The sequence below is a fragment of the Symphalangus syndactylus genome, chromosome 10, assembly GCF_028878055.3.
Source record: "Symphalangus syndactylus isolate Jambi chromosome 10, NHGRI_mSymSyn1-v2.1_pri, whole genome shotgun sequence".
Classification (NCBI taxonomy): domain Eukaryota; kingdom Metazoa; phylum Chordata; class Mammalia; order Primates; family Hylobatidae; genus Symphalangus; species Symphalangus syndactylus.
The window spans coordinates 95,091,139-95,110,813 of NC_072432.2; the positions used below are offsets into that span (position 1 = coordinate 95,091,139).

At 35.9% G+C, this 19,675-nt stretch overlaps 1 protein-coding gene across 6 annotated transcripts in view; it reads left to right on the plus strand.

Annotated features, from left to right (window-relative positions):
• SLC9A9 (solute carrier family 9 member A9) overlaps nucleotides 1-19,675 on the plus strand; it is a 608,568-nt gene that overhangs the window by 349,697 nt on the left and 239,196 nt on the right. For all 6 annotated transcript variants that reach the window (XM_063610659.1, XM_055295145.2, XM_063610660.1 and 3 more), the window contains 2 exons: nucleotides 10,071-10,184; nucleotides 11,748-11,859. In XM_063610659.1, the coding sequence (XP_063466729.1) occupies nucleotides 10,071-10,184; nucleotides 11,748-11,859 (226 nt within the window). The remainder of the gene's footprint in view (nucleotides 1-10,070; nucleotides 10,185-11,747; nucleotides 11,860-19,675) is intronic.

The window sequence follows — 19,675 nt, forward strand, 5'->3', positions numbered from 1 at the left end:
CAGCCTGCCAAACTGGATGACATTTGTCTTACTCTAGGCACATACATAATCTATATGTATAATTTGTATGCATATATAAAGCTATATATAATCATTATCATGTTACTGTAGGGCACAGGGCAAAACAGAATTTCTCTGAAGAAGAAATTGGGTTGAAAAGAGGGTTATTTGGAAAGGGATTTGTCTTAAAACTTCAAATACATGGCAAGAGCTTTGGTTTTGCTTTTTGGGGGCAGGGAGAGAGAATGAGTGTAGGAGGGGTTGGCTTGGATGGGTGAGTGGTGATAGATATTTGGGAGAGGATAAGTATCCCCCTCCTCAAGCCACACACTGTTGCTTCCACTAATTGGGTAGAAAGAAATTTACCTTTTAATTTTTTTTTAATCTGGAAAAAATATGGTCAGAGTCACTGATATCTTCCCTGCCAACCACTGACTTGCTCTGATGATCAAACAAGATGTATGTATGAAAATATGCTTTGCAAACTTGAAAGTGTTACAAATATTCAAACATCTTGCCACTCCAGAGCCTGAATCTCATACAATGGGGAGGCTGCCTAGTCTGGCACAAATGGTGTGAGACTTGGACAAAACTCAGGACAACTGACCTCTTCCCTTTATTGTGTTAATGCAAGTGCATTAATGCCTTTGAATGTAGTTTTCCCAATGGTAAAATGGGAATATCATTACCAATTCCTGAATTTTGTTGACTTTATAACATAAAGGTTTTTAAAAATTATTATTAAAGTATGTAAAAGCTTTTAACACATTTCTTAGTACAATTTAGGTCCTAAAAATATAGGAATTTCATTAGCATTTTTACTATTTTAGAAGTAGTAATATTGACATTACTATAATGCTTTAAATATAGAAGGATCTCCAAAGATTGCACTTTACCTATACGTAACTGTAAATCTTCAACTTTACAGAGGAAGCCTCATTTGGGAACCGTGGCCTTAATAGGCAAAAAAGCCTTCAGAATCCTTATGTTCTGGTGGTAAAGGTCATTATTATAATTCATCTCCTGTGCCACCTCTACAGCCCATGAGAATTATTGGGTTCACCTCAAACACATTTCCTGAGTACTTGGAACTGAGTGAAAATTAAAATCCGAGGAGCAGCTCTCTTCTCCTCCCATTCAATAGACAGCCACATCTTCTCGTGCAGCCCCAGGCCGCATCCCTGAGACACTATGGTGAAGGAGAAGGCCGGAGTAAATAGATTTGGCTGTATTGGGCACCTGGTCACCGGTGCTGCTTTTAACTCTGGCAAAGTGGATATTGCTGCCATCAACAACCCCCCTCACTGTCCTCAACTGCATGGCCTACATGTTTCAGTGTGATTCCACTCATGGCAAGTTCCACAGTACCATCAAGACTGAGAACGGGAAGCTTGTCATCAGTGGAAATCCCATAACCATCTTCCAGGAGCGAGATCCTACCCCAATCAAACGGGGCGATGCTGGCACTGATTATGTTGTGGAGTTCACCAGTGTATTAACTACCATGGAGAAGGCTGGGGCTCACTTAGACGAGGAAGCCAAAAGAGTCATCATCTCTGCCCCCTCCTCTGATGCCCCCATGTTCATGATGGATGTAAATCATGAGAAGTGCACAAACAACTTCACAGTCATCAGCAATGCTTCCTGTGTCACCAACTGCTTAGCCTCCCAGCCAAGGCCATCCATGACAACTTTAGCATCATAGAAGGACTCATGACCACATCCATGCCATCAATGCCACCTGGAAGACCATGGGTGGCCCCTCCAGGAGACCATGGTGTGATGACTGCAGGGCTTTCCAGAACATCATCCCTGCATCTCCTGGCACTGCCAAGGCATGGGCAAGGTCATCCCTGAGCTGAACCAGGAAGCTCATTGGCATATCCTTCCATGTTCCCACTGCCAACATCAGTCACAGACCTGACCTGCCATCTGGAGAGACCTGTGCCAAATATGATGACATCATGAAGGTGGCGAAGCAGGCTTTGGAGGGTCCCCTCAAGGGCATCCTGGACATCCTGAGCACCAGCTTGTCTCCTCTGACTTTAACAGTGACACTCATTCTTCCACTGTTGATGCTGGGACTGGCATTGCTCTCAATGACCACTTTGTCAAGCTCATTTCCTGATATGACCATGAATTTGGCTACAGCAACAGGGTGGTAGGCCTTATGGTCCACGTGGCCTCCTAGAGCACCAGCCCCCGTGACAGCATGAGAGTAAAAGAGAGGCCCTCAGCTGCTGTGCAGTCCCTGCCCCACTTAGTACCCCCAACCACACTGAGAATCTCCCCTTCTAGACACAGTTTCCATGCCACACCCCCTGAAGAATGGGAGGGGCCCAGAAAGCCCCACTTTGTCCTGCACCATCAATAGAGTCCCCGTACTTAGCCCAAAATATTAATTAAATTAAATCCTAGGAGCAAAAGTTTATCATTTCAATAGCATTTATTATAATGTTTATTTTCAAATTCCCCAATGCAGGAATAAAAATTATTCACCTATATGCCAGCTTTGTTCAAAATAGCTATAGATATACTTAATAGTATATAAAAATGAAATCTGAGATATTCTGTATAGAAAGCTCCCAGTTAGGAATAAAGACAAATTTTATAAGAAAAATGAAAATATAAGCCAAGATTAATTCTGAGATAAAATTCTAAAGAAAATAACCATTTCATTTAATTTTCATTGCAGTTTTGAGATTATTTAACATCTCAGTTTCAGTGAATTTCAGTGCATTTCATGGACAAGTAGATGAAAGTCAGTAGGTTGTGTCGAGCCTCATAAAAGCTATGTTGAGGAATTCACGTGAATTTAATTAGTATTAGCCAGGTATATTGAACTGCTGTAATATTTCCCCATGAACCATAATAATATGGTAAAATTACATTTTTGTGTGTGGATAGAAGAAAAAGGTCAATCAGAATTAGTGATAAACATATTTTATAAAATAGATATGACTTTTTTTACTTTCTAGTAAATACAGTAACTCAATAAAAAGCATAGTATCCAATAAGTCTTCAGAGAACATGGTTTGCTAACTAGATTAAGTCACTTAATTAACATATGAATGGTTACCATGAACTTTCAGAGTTTTTAAACACAGATTGTCCTCTTATGCAGTCTAAATACTTCCCCAGTCTTGTTTGCACTATTAACTTGCTTCCCCCCTGCCCCTTGAACAAAAGCCCTGCTAAGCAAAGATTACTTTTAACTTAGGTCCTCTCCAAATGCTCACAAACTGTGAAGTAATGGAAACAAAATAAATGTTTACTGTACCAGATAAATAAAAAGTTGAGTCAAGTTATTTTTTACTGACCCTAAGTGGGGAGGAAGTAGATTTGAAGTTATTTATATTGAACACTGAATTGACTAGTTTGAAATGTGTTGTTATTGTGATTATTATTATTGGCTTTGGGGTGGAAGATTTTTTTCATTTTTTAAAATTTTATCCAAAATTGACCAATAAGTTTATTCCCTCAGTGATCACCTACTCCTTAGGGCCAGACTCAGGCAATAAAGTCCTAACAGTCAAATTGGTTCTGTCAGCTGGCCTTGCTATATGGATTCTCCCTTTGAAACATGCCTTCAGGAGATTTTGGCATATGAAACAAAATTGAATTTGTGGAGGCTAAGCAGTTGGTGACACGGGAAGCATTGCTGATGACTGTGAAGTTGTTTTTGCACTTCTCATGATTTACACCCATCATTCTCATTAAATGCCCCAAGAAGGAAATTATTATGAAGACTGTTCATTCAAAGAAATGTTGTTACATGATATAAATAGACAAAGGAGTGCTAATCAGTACTGTTGCATTGCTATGAAAGAAGCCTTTTTTAAAATGCCAACAACCATCTACAATTTAAAATAAGTGATTCTATCATATTGTCAAAGGTTTTTAAAAACTGATAAAAACTATTTTGGCAAGAGTATGGGGAAAAGGGCACCCTCTGCACCATTTGTAAGGATGCAAATTGGTTCATTCTTTCTGAAGGAAAGACTTTTAGTATGCTTAAAAAGAAAAATTAACGTATACCCTTTGTCAGAGGACAACTCATGTCAGGAATTTTATCCAAGAAATTTTATATAACTTTCACTCTATGGGCGTCTGCATAATTAAAATTATCCTCATTATAATTAAAATTATGCAAAAGTCCATAAAGTGAGTGAAAGTTACATGGATATGTACATGTTAATACCCAGATTTATCCTTTATTCCTTTAATTGTTTATTATTTAACAATAGATCTTAGATATCTTTCTATACTAGTTCATATAGAACTCTCTAAAATATAGGCTGCTACATGAATGTATTATACTATAATTTGTTCAACTATTTCTTATATTATGGATATTTGTTTCCAGGTTTTTACTAATACAAACAATTCTTATAAAATTTCCTGATTGAAAAATTATGTACAAAATTACTGACGACTTATTGAATAATTCGTAAGTAGGTTTTGTTTTCTCCTTTAAATTGATTATTTTTCTGTAATTTGAGTATAAGGAGTGAGCTAGAATCCATCTTTGGTTTCTGGTTATTTTTACCCAAAGTAGTCAACTTTTACTGTAAATCTTTCCAGACAACCTATCTGTTTTCCCAAATATCATAAAACTCTTATTTTGTTCTAAATTGTATACATTTTTATTGTGGTACAATAAAATGCAAATTTTATTGCATTTATGATACTTTATAAAAACCATAAAATTGTGGTATTTATGGTATTTTATAAGTTTATGATATTTATGGTATCTTATATATACTATAACATTTTAAATACCATAAAATTGTTGGGAGGTAGGAGGGACTGACAAAAATTGGTTTTCACCTGGAAAAATTTACATATAAGAAGAGCTAGCTAGGAAAGACTGCAGAAGTCAGAACAGCTCTCTTTCAGAAAGCAACTAGAAAAGCTGTGTCATACACAGAAAAGCAGGTGTCTGACATGAGCAGCCATGACATCCAGGACTTAAAGGACCAAGATACTAAATAAAAACAGGTTAAACTAAGCTGTGTTGAAGGCAGGAAATAATAAAAAGAGAAATTAATAAAATGGAAAGGGAGGGTGCCATACAGAAAAATCGACAAAGCTAAAGTTGCTTCTTGAAAACACTCATAAAATTAATAACTTACAAGATTCACCAAGAATAAAAAAAGTAACACAATTTCCTAATAACATGGGGAAAGATATAACTACAGACACAAATATTGAGGCTATTGAGAACAATTGTATGCCAATAAACACAAAAATGTAGATGGAATGACAAATTCTTTGAAAAAAATAACTTTCTAAAACTGATCCAAAAGTAAATAGAATATTTGACTAAACCCGTATTTATTAAAATATTTGTATCTGTAATTAAAAATCTTCCCACAAAGAAAAATCCAAGCCCAGAATTTTTCTAAGCATTTAAGGAAGCGAACAGGAATCTGTTTTGTGATACCTGAGTAACTTTAACAATACAACCTGGTAAAACTGTATAAATATACGGACACAAAAATCCTAAACACAATCTTAGCAAATTAAATCCAGTGGTATATAAAAAAGGTTAATATATAATGACCAAGTTAGGTTTATTGCAGGAATGCAAGACTGTTTTAGCATTTGAAAATCAATGAATGTAATTAACAACATTCTAAAAGTGAAAAAACAAATACCATATGATCATCTTAATAGGTAAAGGAAAAACATTTTATAAAAACCAACACTTTTTTAGGGTCTATTTCTGATCGACTAAGAACAAAAGGGAACTTCTTTAATCTGTTCAGAATTTCTATAAACTTGATAGGGAAATATTGAAAATGTTCATTTTGAGATTGGGAAAAAGACAAAGATGCCCATATCTCACTTGTATTTTGCACTGTGCTGGAGGTCCTAACAAGTGTAATGAAACGAACAAAAAGATGCAAAATGTATGATGACTGGAAAGGAAAAAAACCTATCCTTATTTGAAAGCAACATGACTGCGGAAATCAAAAAGAAACTACCAATAAACTGTGAGAATTATTAACTAAATTTAATAAGGCCCTGAATACTAGGTCAATTTTTAAAATCAATTGTATATGTGAATCTAGCAATGAACATTAGAAAAGGAACTTTGAAAAAGGTACTATTTCAATAATAACAAGAAACATCAAATATCGAGGAATAAATCTAAACAAAGATGTGAAAAATCTTTACATAAAAATTTAAGAAAGCCAAAATAATTATAAGGATATATGATGTTCATGGATCCAAAGCTTCAATATTAAAAAGAAGTACATTTTATCCAAATTTATCTATAAATTAATACAATTCCAACTAAAATGCCAATAGATAAGTTTTGTGGAAATTGAAAAGTTGATTCCTAAGTTCAAGTGGCAATATCAAGAGGCAAAAGTGTCACTTCAAAAAACATCAGTAATATGTGTTGGCAAGATGTAAACCTACTAGAATTGCTGATTGGAGTGCAAATTGATAACCACCGCTTTGGGAAACTGCATGGCACTATGTCCCAACAATTCTACAGAAAGGCAAACATGTATTTTTAGCAGCAAAATTTATCATAGCCCCAGACTAGAAAATACCCAAGTGTCTATTAATAGTGGTATGAATAAGTACATTGTGATGCATTAATATAATTTTTTAAATGAACTAAATACAACATGAAGAATCTCACAAACATATTGCTGAGTCAAAGATGACAAATGCAAGGGTATGTATTGTCTAATTCCATTCATATAAAACGGAAAAACAACAAAAGTTAATTTGTGGTGGTAGAGGTGCTAATAGTAGTCAAATCATGGAAAGAGATATTATTGTGAGAAGAGTGGGATGCTGGTAATATTTTTTTTTAAATCTTAAATTATAAACATATGATGTATGCACTTTCCTGGCTGATTAAACATCAATAAAAACATTTCTTTCTTTTTTTCTTTCCTTCTCTCTTCCTTTCTTTTTTATTTATTTTTTTTTTTTTGAGACAGAGTCTCACTCTGTCGCCCAGGCTGGAGTGCAGTGGTGTGATCTCGGCTCACTGCAGCGTCCACCTCCCGGGTTCAAGTTATTCTCCTGACTCAGCCTCCGGAGTAGCTGGAACCACAGACACACACCACCATCCCTGGCTAATTTTTGTATTTTTAGTAGAGACGGGGTTTCACCATGTTGGCCAGGCTGCAACATTTCTTTAAACATGCAAAAATAACCAGGAAAATTCTGAATAATGTAGGGTGTGAGAACAGTCTAGACTATGAAATATTATAATGTATTATGGATCCACATTAATTTAAAAGGGTGTAGTATTGACAGCAGAATAGATAACAACAGGAACAAAGAGCAGGTTCAAAAATGGACCTAAATGCAAAACAAAACTTTTGTACTATGTGTATGTACACAGTTACATGTAATGCTGGGAAGTGTTAGACTTCAATAAGTTGAGTGAGTAAATCAAGTTAAAATCCTAGGTTATTCAAAGGAAGCAAATCACTAAAACAAATATTTAAAATTGCAGGCCTCCATGTAAAATGTAGAACAAAGTTTCCCATCACATCTCAATACCAAATAGAAAAAATTAAAACCAAACGGCTTTTACCATATACTTCTCTTCTTTCTTTAAGATGATGAATAGATTACAATTGGATGGTGGAGGTGAGGGGGACAAAGGTAACAGACTTTCTTATTATCTGGAAAGAGACAAAAATTTGATCCCACGCCCTTTTGTTTATAATCTGTTTGGAGTCAAAAAGTGTTTTGTTTTGTTCACTTAACTAAAACAGGACTGTGAAAGAGTAATGATAGAACCCTACTTCAAATCAAAAAGTGATGTGGTGATCTCTTCAATGCAAAAATCCAAGGGTAAATTTTGTTTTGGGAGAGATTGAATACAGAAGATTAAATACTGTTATCAGGAACTGGCTTCTCTTTCAGGTGCCCATTTCCTCTATTATCCCAAAATGGCTGCCAGCAGCTTCCTGGCCAGCATCTTTCTGATTTCTCATCCTGTGAAAAGGTGGGGGCTTTTGTCTCAGCATTCCCTGCATTAAATTTGTTGAATTCAAACGGAATTTTTTTGGCCCAAACATGTCACGCTCATTTCTGAGCCAAACATGCTGCCTAAAGAAATGCACCGATTTGAGTGGTTTAGTCCTAAATTATATGCTCCAGATTTGAGCTAGGGAGGCATGAACACATGGGCTGAGAGTAGAGAATGAAGTGGGCCTCCAGAGGGAAATTGGGGTAAGGCCGTTAAAGAGAGACTGAATAGAGTCCAGGTGGCAAAATGTTCACTCTAGGGTAAAATACAGTTGGGACGGGGACAAAAGAAAGAGAGGCACTACAAATTTAACCTTGACATTAGTTTATTGATGTTAAAAAACCAAATAGCTACTAAAGACAAAATGTAATTGTTCTCTAAAAACTCATATGTTGAAGCTCTAATCCCCATTGTGATGATATTTGGAGGTGAGGCCCTTGTGAGGGAGTTAGATCGTGACAATAGAACCCTTAGTAATTGGATTAGTGCCCTTATAAGAAGAAACACAAAATCGATGATCTCTCTCTCCTCGGCGTGAGGACATAGCAAGTAGATGGTCTTTGGCAAACCAGGAAGAGGACTGTCATCAGCACCAAATCAGCTGACACCTTGATTTTGGATTTCCCAGCCTCCAGAACTATGAGAAATAAATTTCTGTTGTTTAAGCCATTCAGTATATGGTATTTCATTCACCAGCCTGAGGAGGTTAAGACAATAGCCAAATCTCACTTTTTGAAAAAGTAAAGATATAATGAGGCAGAAAAATATTCCCTGTCCCCTACATTTCTCCTGATGTTTTCAAATGTTCTGTGGTTATCTTGGTGACAGTGTTTGTTTCCATGAGCCAGCCTGGAATGTAAAGCAAGCACTCAGGATAATTGATGATGGCTGCCCCTGCAGAGAAAACTATCTTGCACCAAACGGCTGTTTCTTTTTTAATCCTTTCTTTCTATTACTGGTTTTAAATAATGTTTCTGACAAGATTCTACTTTTCGTTCTGTCAACTGTCAGTGAACAGTATTGGGCATTATTTGTGGGGCTGTAAATACATTACATGAAAAAATAATGAGTCCTTAAGAAGTCAAGAGAAATGCCTCCAGAGATATTTACCTAACATGGTGATTTATGTAGGTCCAGGAATGAAGTCTTAGAAACTTCCAAATGAGAAGTCTGGAACATAAAATAAAGTCTTTTCCAAATCTGCCTTTGTTGTAGCGCCTGGACACATTTCCCTTTTACTTTTAATCTGAAAGTTGGAGAACGTTTTTCATGTTCAACTTAAATTGTTTAGTTAATGGTCTAAGAATAACTCTTGGGAACATCCTTCATCATAGCATGTTATTACTCTATTCTTCTGACTGAATTTGATGTATCTATTGTGTTCTTGCTGCATAAACCGATCCCTGGGATTAATCATTTTCTTTTTAGCAGCTAGAAATTGTAGACGTTTAATGGATATACCTACATCAGTCAATTTAATGAGTCTCATTGTCTGGGGTTTGAAATATACTGATCACTCTAATGTTAAAATATAATTGACATTCATCCTTATTTCAGGTTTCCAAGTTTTCCAACTTTGTCCCTCCTGCCTGCCTAAGAAGGGTAATTTAGTTTAAGCTTAAAAAAAAAAACAGTTGTTCGGTACCTGGGAAGTCAAGTGAATCTACTGGGTAATGTGCACAGAAGTTAAACAATCTTTGTGTCATTTACTACAGTACACCTTCAGCAAATCACTTAGCTTCAGTTTCTTTTACAGGGACTATTTTGTCGTCTCAGTAGGAATTGTTCCATGGAAGGATCATGCTGGTTAATCTTATCCGGGGGTGTCTCTGGCAGCCTTACAGTTGGAAAGAATGGGATGCTGATGTGGCTGTGGCATCTGTTCCTGAGTCAAGAGCCAGGGCCTCTATCCTCCTTCAGAGGCTAAGCACAAGGCCAAAGGGGTGGCCTTCCAGATAAAGGAGACCCAGTCAGCTGTCAAATACAGTTATAAGAAAGTAAGTGCACTCAAACATGAGTTATAATTAATGGTTTTTTGTTTTATGTTCTGTTTCAGTTGTTTGAATTTATGAACTTTTTGGCGGAGAACGTCATCTTCTGTTACATGGGCCTGGCACTGTTCACGTTCCAGAATCATATCTTTAATGCTCTTTTTATACTTGGAGCCTTTGTATCCTTTGAAATACAGAACATGGGGTGATTAGAGAAGATAACAAATGACTTACTTTTACGGATTATTCTGTTAAATCATTAAAGCAGTTTCCTAAAGTCCACTGCAAGGCTCAGACACGAGGCAGATATGTGATTTCTAGTTAGGGGAGGAAAACATCCTAAGAAATTAGGACCTCCACTGAATAATTATGGTTCAAGATAAGAACTTTGGAAAGAACTGTGGAAATAAAGGGGGAAATTAAAGGAAAAGATATTTTTCAAGCATTCAAAATATGTTTAACTATAATTATCAATCATTTACATAAAAATTATGTCCGTGTATTCTTTATAGTGAAACAGACTTAATCTGCATTAGAGTATATCAAGAAGCATCCAGGATTATTCAGCTTCGGAAATGTTTTCATTGCAAGATGATAAAATCTCTTTTCCAATAAGGACTTCAAAAATAGGACAGATGATCAAATGAAATTAGCATGATGCATGTGCTTTCAACATCATAAGCATTGTTCAAATGTAGGTTCATCTGAATAAGATAGCACCCTTCCTTTCCTATGAAGACAGATAAAATCTAGACCTCACTTTTAATGCAGGGGGTTTTCCTAGCTCTAGGCCTGGGACAGGGGGTATTTCCAGTGGGAATGGATATCTATCTGAAAGGATGTTGAGCCATTAGGAATGTCCCCAAAGACAGAAACTGTTGTCCTTCATCCCACTTGGAAGATGGGCAGATGGCACCTTGGATCACAGATAATCCGAACAGCCAGCAGAGGCAATCCCTCTCTATAAACTGTGTTCCAATTAAACATCTGCATTTGTTTCTTAGTCTCTTTTCATTGAGCATTCAGCTTAACCCTAAAATTTCATCCAAAACCTGGATTTTAAAAGGAAGTTACCTCTTGCCAAATAACTCTGTCCCATTGAGGACAAACTAGAATAGCCCATCGGGGAAGGAGTCAAAGACAACAAAAAGGGAAAGATGAAGAGCACCAATATTTTCAAAGACTTTTACTTATAAACTTTTATTTTAGTAAATTGCCACATAAAGCAACAGTTGTATTATGTAATTAGCAGGTAATTCCTCTCAAAATTAATTCACCAAAGAAAAAGGTATGCGAAGCTTGCTAGATATAGGAAATATAAACTGATAAGAAGGAAGATGGTAAACATGAACAGAAGCACATTTATCCTTTCTAAAGTGCCATTTGGGAAGATAATGCCACAGCATCTGAATGGTCTGCCTCACATTTTACAGCAGAATTGAGGATAGTCAGTCATCAGCAATATAAATGTGATTAGAAAATTTACAGTGATTGAACTGGTATTGGGCTCACAATTTTAAAGCAAGTATCAAAGAAAGACAGAGTTCTCTATTATTTCTGGGAAGAACTTGACATTGAAATATAAATTTTGGAAGCAAGTTGGACAAATGTGAATTGACATGTTTATTTCTGGTTTTAGGGTCATAATGTAGAGAAGCTTGAGGACATAATATTTAAGCTCAAGGATTCAAACCATCATTGCAGCAACACTTTCCTCAATGTTTCCTTGTGCTTATCTACAGCTAGCAATTTTTGTTGCCAGAGCCTGCAACATATATCCCCTCTCCTTCCTCCTAAATCTAGGCCGAAAACAGAAGATCCCCTGGAACTTTCAGCACATGATGATGTTTTCAGGTATGTGAACTACATTGTGTGTTAGTGCTGCTGGTTCTCTCGCACTTTTGCAGAACATGAAAAACCATGAGAACATGTAGAACACTTTTGGGGAAAAAACTTCTCTTTACCCCATTTTACCTAACACTACGCTGATTCTCCGTAAGTGCTGAGCAACAGCAGGATTTCTCTTTCCAAGTGGGCAACGAAGTTAGAGGGAATCTTGTTGGTATGGCTTCGAGGTATCATATCTGGTCAGAAACTGGCCTAGAGTGGACATTGGACTTTCCTCTGACCCATTTCAGATCAATTTTTTATACTGGGGAATCTGAGTTATAATTTCATAAACTGCATGCTCAGGGTAAATAGTGTGTAAATGGTGCCACTCTTATCCAATGCCCTTTATCCAGTGTTCCTTCTCCATAAAATCCCTGCTCCTTCTTTGTGCAAAGCTCCGGAAACTCCTCACGGTTAATACAAAAGCAAATCAGACCTAAGTATGCTCAGTTGTTAGTTGACGAAATGCATATTAATTGAGCACTCACCAGGTGCCTGAGATGAGTTCTGGGCACTGATTGATGAAACTGACAAGGTCTCTGTTCTCAAGACATTTGTGTTCTAATTGCTTAAACCATACCTCAAGGCTCCTTTCCAAAAGGAAATAAACCAAATGAATTTTCTGACCTTGAAAAACTCTGGAGATTATGGTTTATCTTTAGTCAATTAATTTTCCTACCTTCAGTCTTTCCCTGTTCAAAGACCTTTTGCAGAGATCCTTACCTGATTCCTATGTGGCTGTACACTCACAATGTACTCAGAGGCAGTTATTGGGGGATACATGAGAGTTTACAATAAAACCTGCTATCAGCATGAACAAATACAATTAAGGGTACCTAGGGGCATACAGAAAAAGTGAGAGAAATGAACATTTATTAGCACTTGCTATTTGCCATTCACTATTTTTTAATTAATCCTGTGAAGCAAATATTAACACATTTTGTAGATGAAGAAACTGAGGTTCAGGATCTCAAAAAGGTTATGAAACTTGGTCAAGAACAAAAGTATTCTTGAACCCAGGTCTGTGAGATTCCACCTAAACCCAACCAAGTGTCTCAAAATCCACATTTCTGAAAGCAGTAAAAGGCTTGTTTTGCCTTCAGTGCCATTCTAGCCTGGTCCACACGGTAAAAGGGGCAGCTCCCAAGCTGAGAGTGAGTCATTGATTCAAATACAGACAAATGGAGATACAAAATTAAATTTGCCCTACTGAAGGCCTCTGACAGTAGTTGCTTACATTTCCAGACATATTAGGGTAAGAGAGAGAGAGTCATAAGGAAGGTGAGAAGTTGGAGTGGTAGGTGATTTTTTTTTTTTTTTTTTTTTTTGAGATAGAGTCTCGCTCTGTTGCCCAGCCTGGAGTGCAGTGGCGCGATCTCGGCTCACTGCAAGCTCCGCCTCCCAGTTCATGTCATTCTCCTGCCTCAGCCTCCCGAGTAGCTGGGACTACAGGCGCCCAACACCACACCCGGCTAATTTTTTGTATTTTTAGTAGAGACGGGGTTTCACCGTGTTAGCCAGGATGGTCTCGATCTCCTGACCTTGTGATCCGCCTGCCTCGGCCTCCCAAAGTGCTGGGATTACAGGCTTGAGCCACCGCGCCCGGCCGAGTGGTAGGTGATTTTTGACTTAGAATAGTAATAAACTCTGGCAATGAGTTGACCTTTATTATGAGAAAGCAAAAGGTAAACTTGAGCACTCATAAATGGGAAGCCAGCATTGGGTTGCATTTTTTCAAAACATTTCTGGGAATTGGAAAGCACTTTTCCTTCTTTTCCATCAAAACATCAGTAACTTTACTCTGGAGAATAGCAGCTTATTTTCGAAGCTTCAATATTACATTTTAAACATTGCTTTATTTGACAAACAATGCTCTGAGAAAAATGTCAGGCCTTAGATAATCATGTTAGGTTGTGAAGTGTCTGCCCAAATGGCCACCTGGCTTGATGGTTTCTCCAGGCTTTGGCACCTTCTAAGTTTGTTTAACTGTAGGATTGGAGCTGCGTTAAAACCTGGTAGAGGCCAATAATATGATCTGTACAGCCAGGGGATGTGAGGAGGTCCAGAATTTATTTCCATGATATTCTAAAGCCAGGAGTCAGCAAACTATGGCTCCTGAATCAAATCTGGTCCATGGCTATTTTATTAATATTATTAAGTTGGAACTCATCCCAACCCTTTTGTTTTTTGTTTTTTGTTTTTTTTTTTTTTTTTTTTTTTTTTATTATACTTTAGGGTTTTAGGGTACATGTGCACAATGTGCAGGTTTGTTACATATGTATCCATGTGCCATGTTGATTTCCTGCACCCATTAATTCGTCATTTAGCATTAGGTGTATCTCCTAATGCTGTCCCTCCCCCCTCCCCCCACCCCACAACAGTCCCCAGAGCGTGATGTTCCCCTTCCTGTGTCCATGAGTTCTCATTGTTCAATTCCCACCTATGAGTGAGAACATGCGGTGTTTGGTTTTTTGTCCTTGCGATAGTTTACTGAGAATGATGTTTTCCAGTTTCATCCATGTCCCTACAAAGGACACGAACTCATCATTTTTTATGGCTGCATAGTATTCCATGGTGTATATGTGCCACATTTTCTTAATCCAGTCTATCGTTGTTGGACATTTGGGTTGGTTCCAACTCTTTGCTATTGTGAATAGTGCCGCAATAAACATACGTGTGCATGTGTCAGGACATAGGCGTGGGCAAGGACTTCATGTCTAAAACACCAAAAGCAATGGCAACAAAAGCCAAAATCGACAAATGGGATCTCATTAAACTAAAGAGCTTCTGCACAGCAAAAGAAACTATCATCAGAGTGAACAGGCAACCTACACAATGGGAGAAAATTTTTGCAACCTACTCATCTGACAAAGGGCTAATATCCAGAATCTACATTGAACTCAAACAAATTTACAAGAAAAAAACAAACAACCCCATCAAAAAGTGGGCAGAGGACATGAACAGACACTTCTCAAAAGAAGACATTTATGCAGCCAAAAAACACATGAAGAAATGCTCATCATCACTGGCCATCAGAGAAATGCAAATCAAAACCACAGTGAGATACCATCTCACACCAGTTAGAATGGCCATCATTAAAAAATCAGGAAACAACAGGTGCTGGAGAGGATGTGGAGAAATAGGAACACTTTTACACTGTTGGTGGGACTGTAAACTAGTTCAACCATTGTGGAAGTCAGTGTGGCGATTCCTCAGGGATCTCGAACTAGAAATACCATTTGACCCAGCCATCCCATTACTGGGTATATACCCAAAGGACTATAAATCATGCTGCTATAAAACCCTTTTGTTTACTTACTGTCTATGGCTGTTTTTGCACTACAGTGGCAGAGTTGTGAACTATATATAATCATATAGTTCATAAAACCTAAAATATTACTATCTGGCCCTATTCTAAAGCATCCTTACCCTCTGGAAGAAAAACAATAACCCTATCATATTAATGGGGTTGAAATTATTAGTTTAATTCATAAGAATGCCGATCAGCCAGTTCCCATCATTAAAAAGACAGCATGCCAAATTTTCAGGACATCTACCTACATATGACTCTGATGTCCAGAGAATGCCACCCAGTGTCTTCCATACTGAGCATCCATATCATCTGCTGGCATTGGCACTGTTAGAGCTTAGCAGCTTGAACTCAAGGGCACAATCATCTTGGGCCGAGGTGCACTTATTTTATGTATTTGACTGGATTTTTGTTTCGTACACTTTTCACATTGAAATGAATCTGAACATCAAAGAGATTGAGTTTCTTCTTTATATTTCTAATGTCACTTTTCTTAAAAGTTAATATTGATAGTACTCTTTTACATGGTGGAAAGAACATTGGATTTTTCACTAAAAAGCTGTCTTCTTAGCTTACAAATGAAGAGATAGTAATGTTACATATTTATGTAAAGGAATCATTGATATCATGCTCAAAAGTCACTTTACACCTTCCTGAGCCCTTTCATTGGCACTGTTTTGAGACTCATAGCCGCAGCAAGATAGGATAGCCATTATTGTTCTCTCTTTTTTTTTTTCATTTTTTTATTGTGGTAAAATACACGTAACATAAAATTTCCATCATAACCATTTTAAGAATACAGTTCAGTGTTATTAAATACATTCGAAATGTGCAACCGTCACCACTGTCCACCTCCATAATTCTTTTCATCTTGTAAAACTGAAACTCTGTGCCCATTAAACAGTTCATTCCCCCTCCTCCCAATTCCTGGCAGCCACCGTTCTTTCTGTCTCTTTGATTTTGACCACTTTAGGAGCCTCATATAAGTGGAATCATATAGTATTTGTCTTTTTGTGATTGGTTTATTTCACTTAGCATGACATCCTCAAGGTTCATCCATATTATAGCATATTATAAAATTTCCTTCCTTTTAAAAAGGCTGAATAATATTCATTGCATGTATATATCACATTTTACTTATCTATTCATCTATCAAGGGACACTTGGGTTCCTTTCACATGGTAGCTATTGTGAGCAATGCTGCTGTAAACATGGGTACACAGACACCTCTTCAAAACCTGTCTGTGAATTCTTTTCTATATATACCCAGAAGTAGAATTGCTGGATCATATAGTAATTCTATTTTGAATGTTTTGAGAAGCTGCCATACTGTGTTTTAACTTAACTTTACCATTTTATATTTCTACCAACAGTGCCCAAATATTCTTATTTCTCTACATTCTGGCCAAAAATTATTTTCTGTTTTTTTTTCTTATGGTAGTCATCCCAATGGGTATGAAGTAATAGCTCATTGTTCTTTTGATTTGCATTTCCTTCATTAACAGTGATGCTAAGCATTTTTTCATGAGCTTACTAGCCATTTGTGTATTTTCTTTGGAGAAACTTCTATTCAAGTCTTAAGCTATTTTTTAAATGGGGTCTTTTGTCATTGAGTTATAGGAGTTTTCTATTTCCTGAATACTGATCCTTTATCAGACATATCATTTGCAAATATCTTCTTCCATTCCATGAGCTGCCTTTTTTACTGTTTACATTGTATTTTGATGCACAATATTTTTTAAAACTTTCAAAAAATTTAATTACTCTATTTTTTCTTTTGTTGCCTGTGCTTTTAGAGTCCTACCCAAGAAATTATTGCCAAATCCAATGTTGTGACATTTTTGTCCTATTTTTTTTCTAAGAGTTTTATAGTTTTAGGCCTTACATTTAAGTTTTTTATCCATTTGAGTTAATTTTTATATATGACATTGCTTTGATTACTGTAGCTTTATCGTAAGTTTTGAAATTTGGAAATATGGGTCTTTCTGCTTTGTACTTTGTCAAGATTGTTTTGGTTATTTGGAGCCTCTTAAATATCTATATTAATTTGAGGATAGGTTTTACTATTTCTTTTAAAATGTCATTGGGATTTTGATAGGGACTGCATTGAATTTGTAGATTACTTTGGGTTATATTAACATCTTAACAATATTAAGTCTCCTAATCCGTAAGCATAGGATGTTTCCCTTTATTTATTTCTTCTTTAATTTATTTCAGTAGTGTTTTATAGTTTTCACTGTACAAGTCTTTCACCTCCTTGGTTAAGTTAATTCCTAAGTATTTTATTATTTTTGATGCTATTGTGAATGGAATTATTTTCATAACTTTAATTTTAGATTGTTCATTGTGAGGGTATAAAAATGCAATTGATTTTTGCATGTTGACTTTATGTCTTGCTACTTTGCTTAATTCATTTATTAGCTTTAACAGTTTTTTTGTGAAATCTTTAGGAAATTCTACATATAAAATTATATTATCTGTAAACAGATACAATTTTCCTTCTTTTTCAGTTTGAATACCTTTATTTCTTTCTCATGATTAATTGCTCTGGCCAGAATATCTAGTATAATGTTAAATAGAAGTGGTCAAAGTGGGCATTTTTGTCTTATTACTGACCTTAGAGTAAAAGACTTTAGTCTTTCACCATTGAGTATGATATTTGCTTTTATTTTATATACAGCTTTTATTATGTTAAGATAGTTTCCTTCTATTCCTAGTTGGTTGTTTTCTTTTTTTTTATCATGAAATGTTAAATTTTATCAAATGAGGTTTCGGTATCAATTGAGATGATCATGTACTTTTCTCCTTCGTGCTGTTAATGTGGTGTATTACACTCATTGATTTTTGCGTGTTGTACACAACGTTGCATTCCAGGAACAAATCTCACTTGGTCATGGTGTGTAGTTCTTTTAATATGCTACTGAATTCAACTTGCTAGTATTCTGTTGAGAATTTTGCATTTATGTTTATAAGGAATAGTAGTCTGTGGTTTTCTTATTGTGTCTTTCTCTGACTTTGATATCAGAGTAATGCTGGCTTTATAGAATGAGATAAGAATTGCTTCCTCCTCTTCAAGTTTTTGGAAAAGTTTGTGAAGGATAGGTATTAGTTTCCCTTTAAATGTTTGGTAGAAATCACCTGTGAAACCATGAAGTCTGGAGCTTTTCTTTGTGAGGAGATTTTTGATTACTGATTGAATCTTCTTATTAGTTGTAGGTCTAATTCAGATTTTTCATTTCTTCATGCTTTAATCTTGGTAAGCTTTGTATTTCTAGGAAGGTATCCCTTTCATATAGATTATTCAATTTGTTAGCATAAAATTGTTCATAGTGTTCTCTTATTCTTGTTATTCTCTAATTCTTGTTATTTCTCTAGAATTGGTAGTAAAATCGCCACTATTATTTCTAATTTTAGTAACTTGAGTCTTCTCTCTTTTTTCTTAGTCCATCTAGTTAAAGGTTTGTCAATTTTATTGATCTTTCCAAAGAACCATTTTTTTGTTTCATTTATTTTTTCTATTATTTCTCTATTCTCTATTTTATTTATCTCTAATCTTTATTATTTCCTTTCTTCTAGCTCTGGGTTTAATTTGTTTTTCTTTTTCTCGTTTATTTAAGTTGTGAAGTTAGGTTGTTGGGTTCTTGATTTGAGATCGTTCTTGTTTTTTAATGTAAGTGTTTAAAGTAGGTCTTAGCACTGTTTTCACTATGTCTTATAAGTTTGGTTATGCTGTGTTTTCTTTTCATTCACCTCTTAGAATTTTCTAATTTTTCTTCTGATTTTATTCTTGATCCATTGATTATTTAGAAGTATATTATTTAATTTCCATATATGCATGAATTTTCCAGTTTTACATCTGTTATTGATTTCTAACTTCCACTGTTGTCCTATCTTTTTAAATCTATTAGGAAGTCTTAACGTGTGGCCTAATGTATGATCTATTCTGGAAAATGTCTCATGTGCACTTGAGAAGGCTGTGTATGTTGTTGTCATTGGGTAGATTGTTCTGTAGATGTCTGTTAGATCTAGTTGGTTTATCATACTGTTTTCTATTCCCTTACTTATATTCTATCTGGCTATTATGTTCATTATTGAGAGTGGTATATTTAAGTCTTCAACTATTATTGTAGAATTGTCGATTTCTCCATTAAATTTTGTCAGTTTTTCCTTCATATATTATGGTGGTCTGTCATTAGGTATGTAAATGTTTATAATTGTTTATAATTGTTATATCTTCTTGCAGTACTGAAACTTTTATTAATGTTTGTCTTCTGTAAATGTTTTGAACTTAAAATCTATTTTGTCTGATATTAGTATAGCTACTCCCTTCCGTTTTTTGGTCAGTATTTGCATGGAATATGTTTTCTAGCCTTTTACTCTCATCTGTTTGTGTCATTGGACCTAAAATCAGTCTCCTTAGACAGCATAGAGCTGGCTCATATGTTTTCATCCATTCTGCCAAACTTGTCT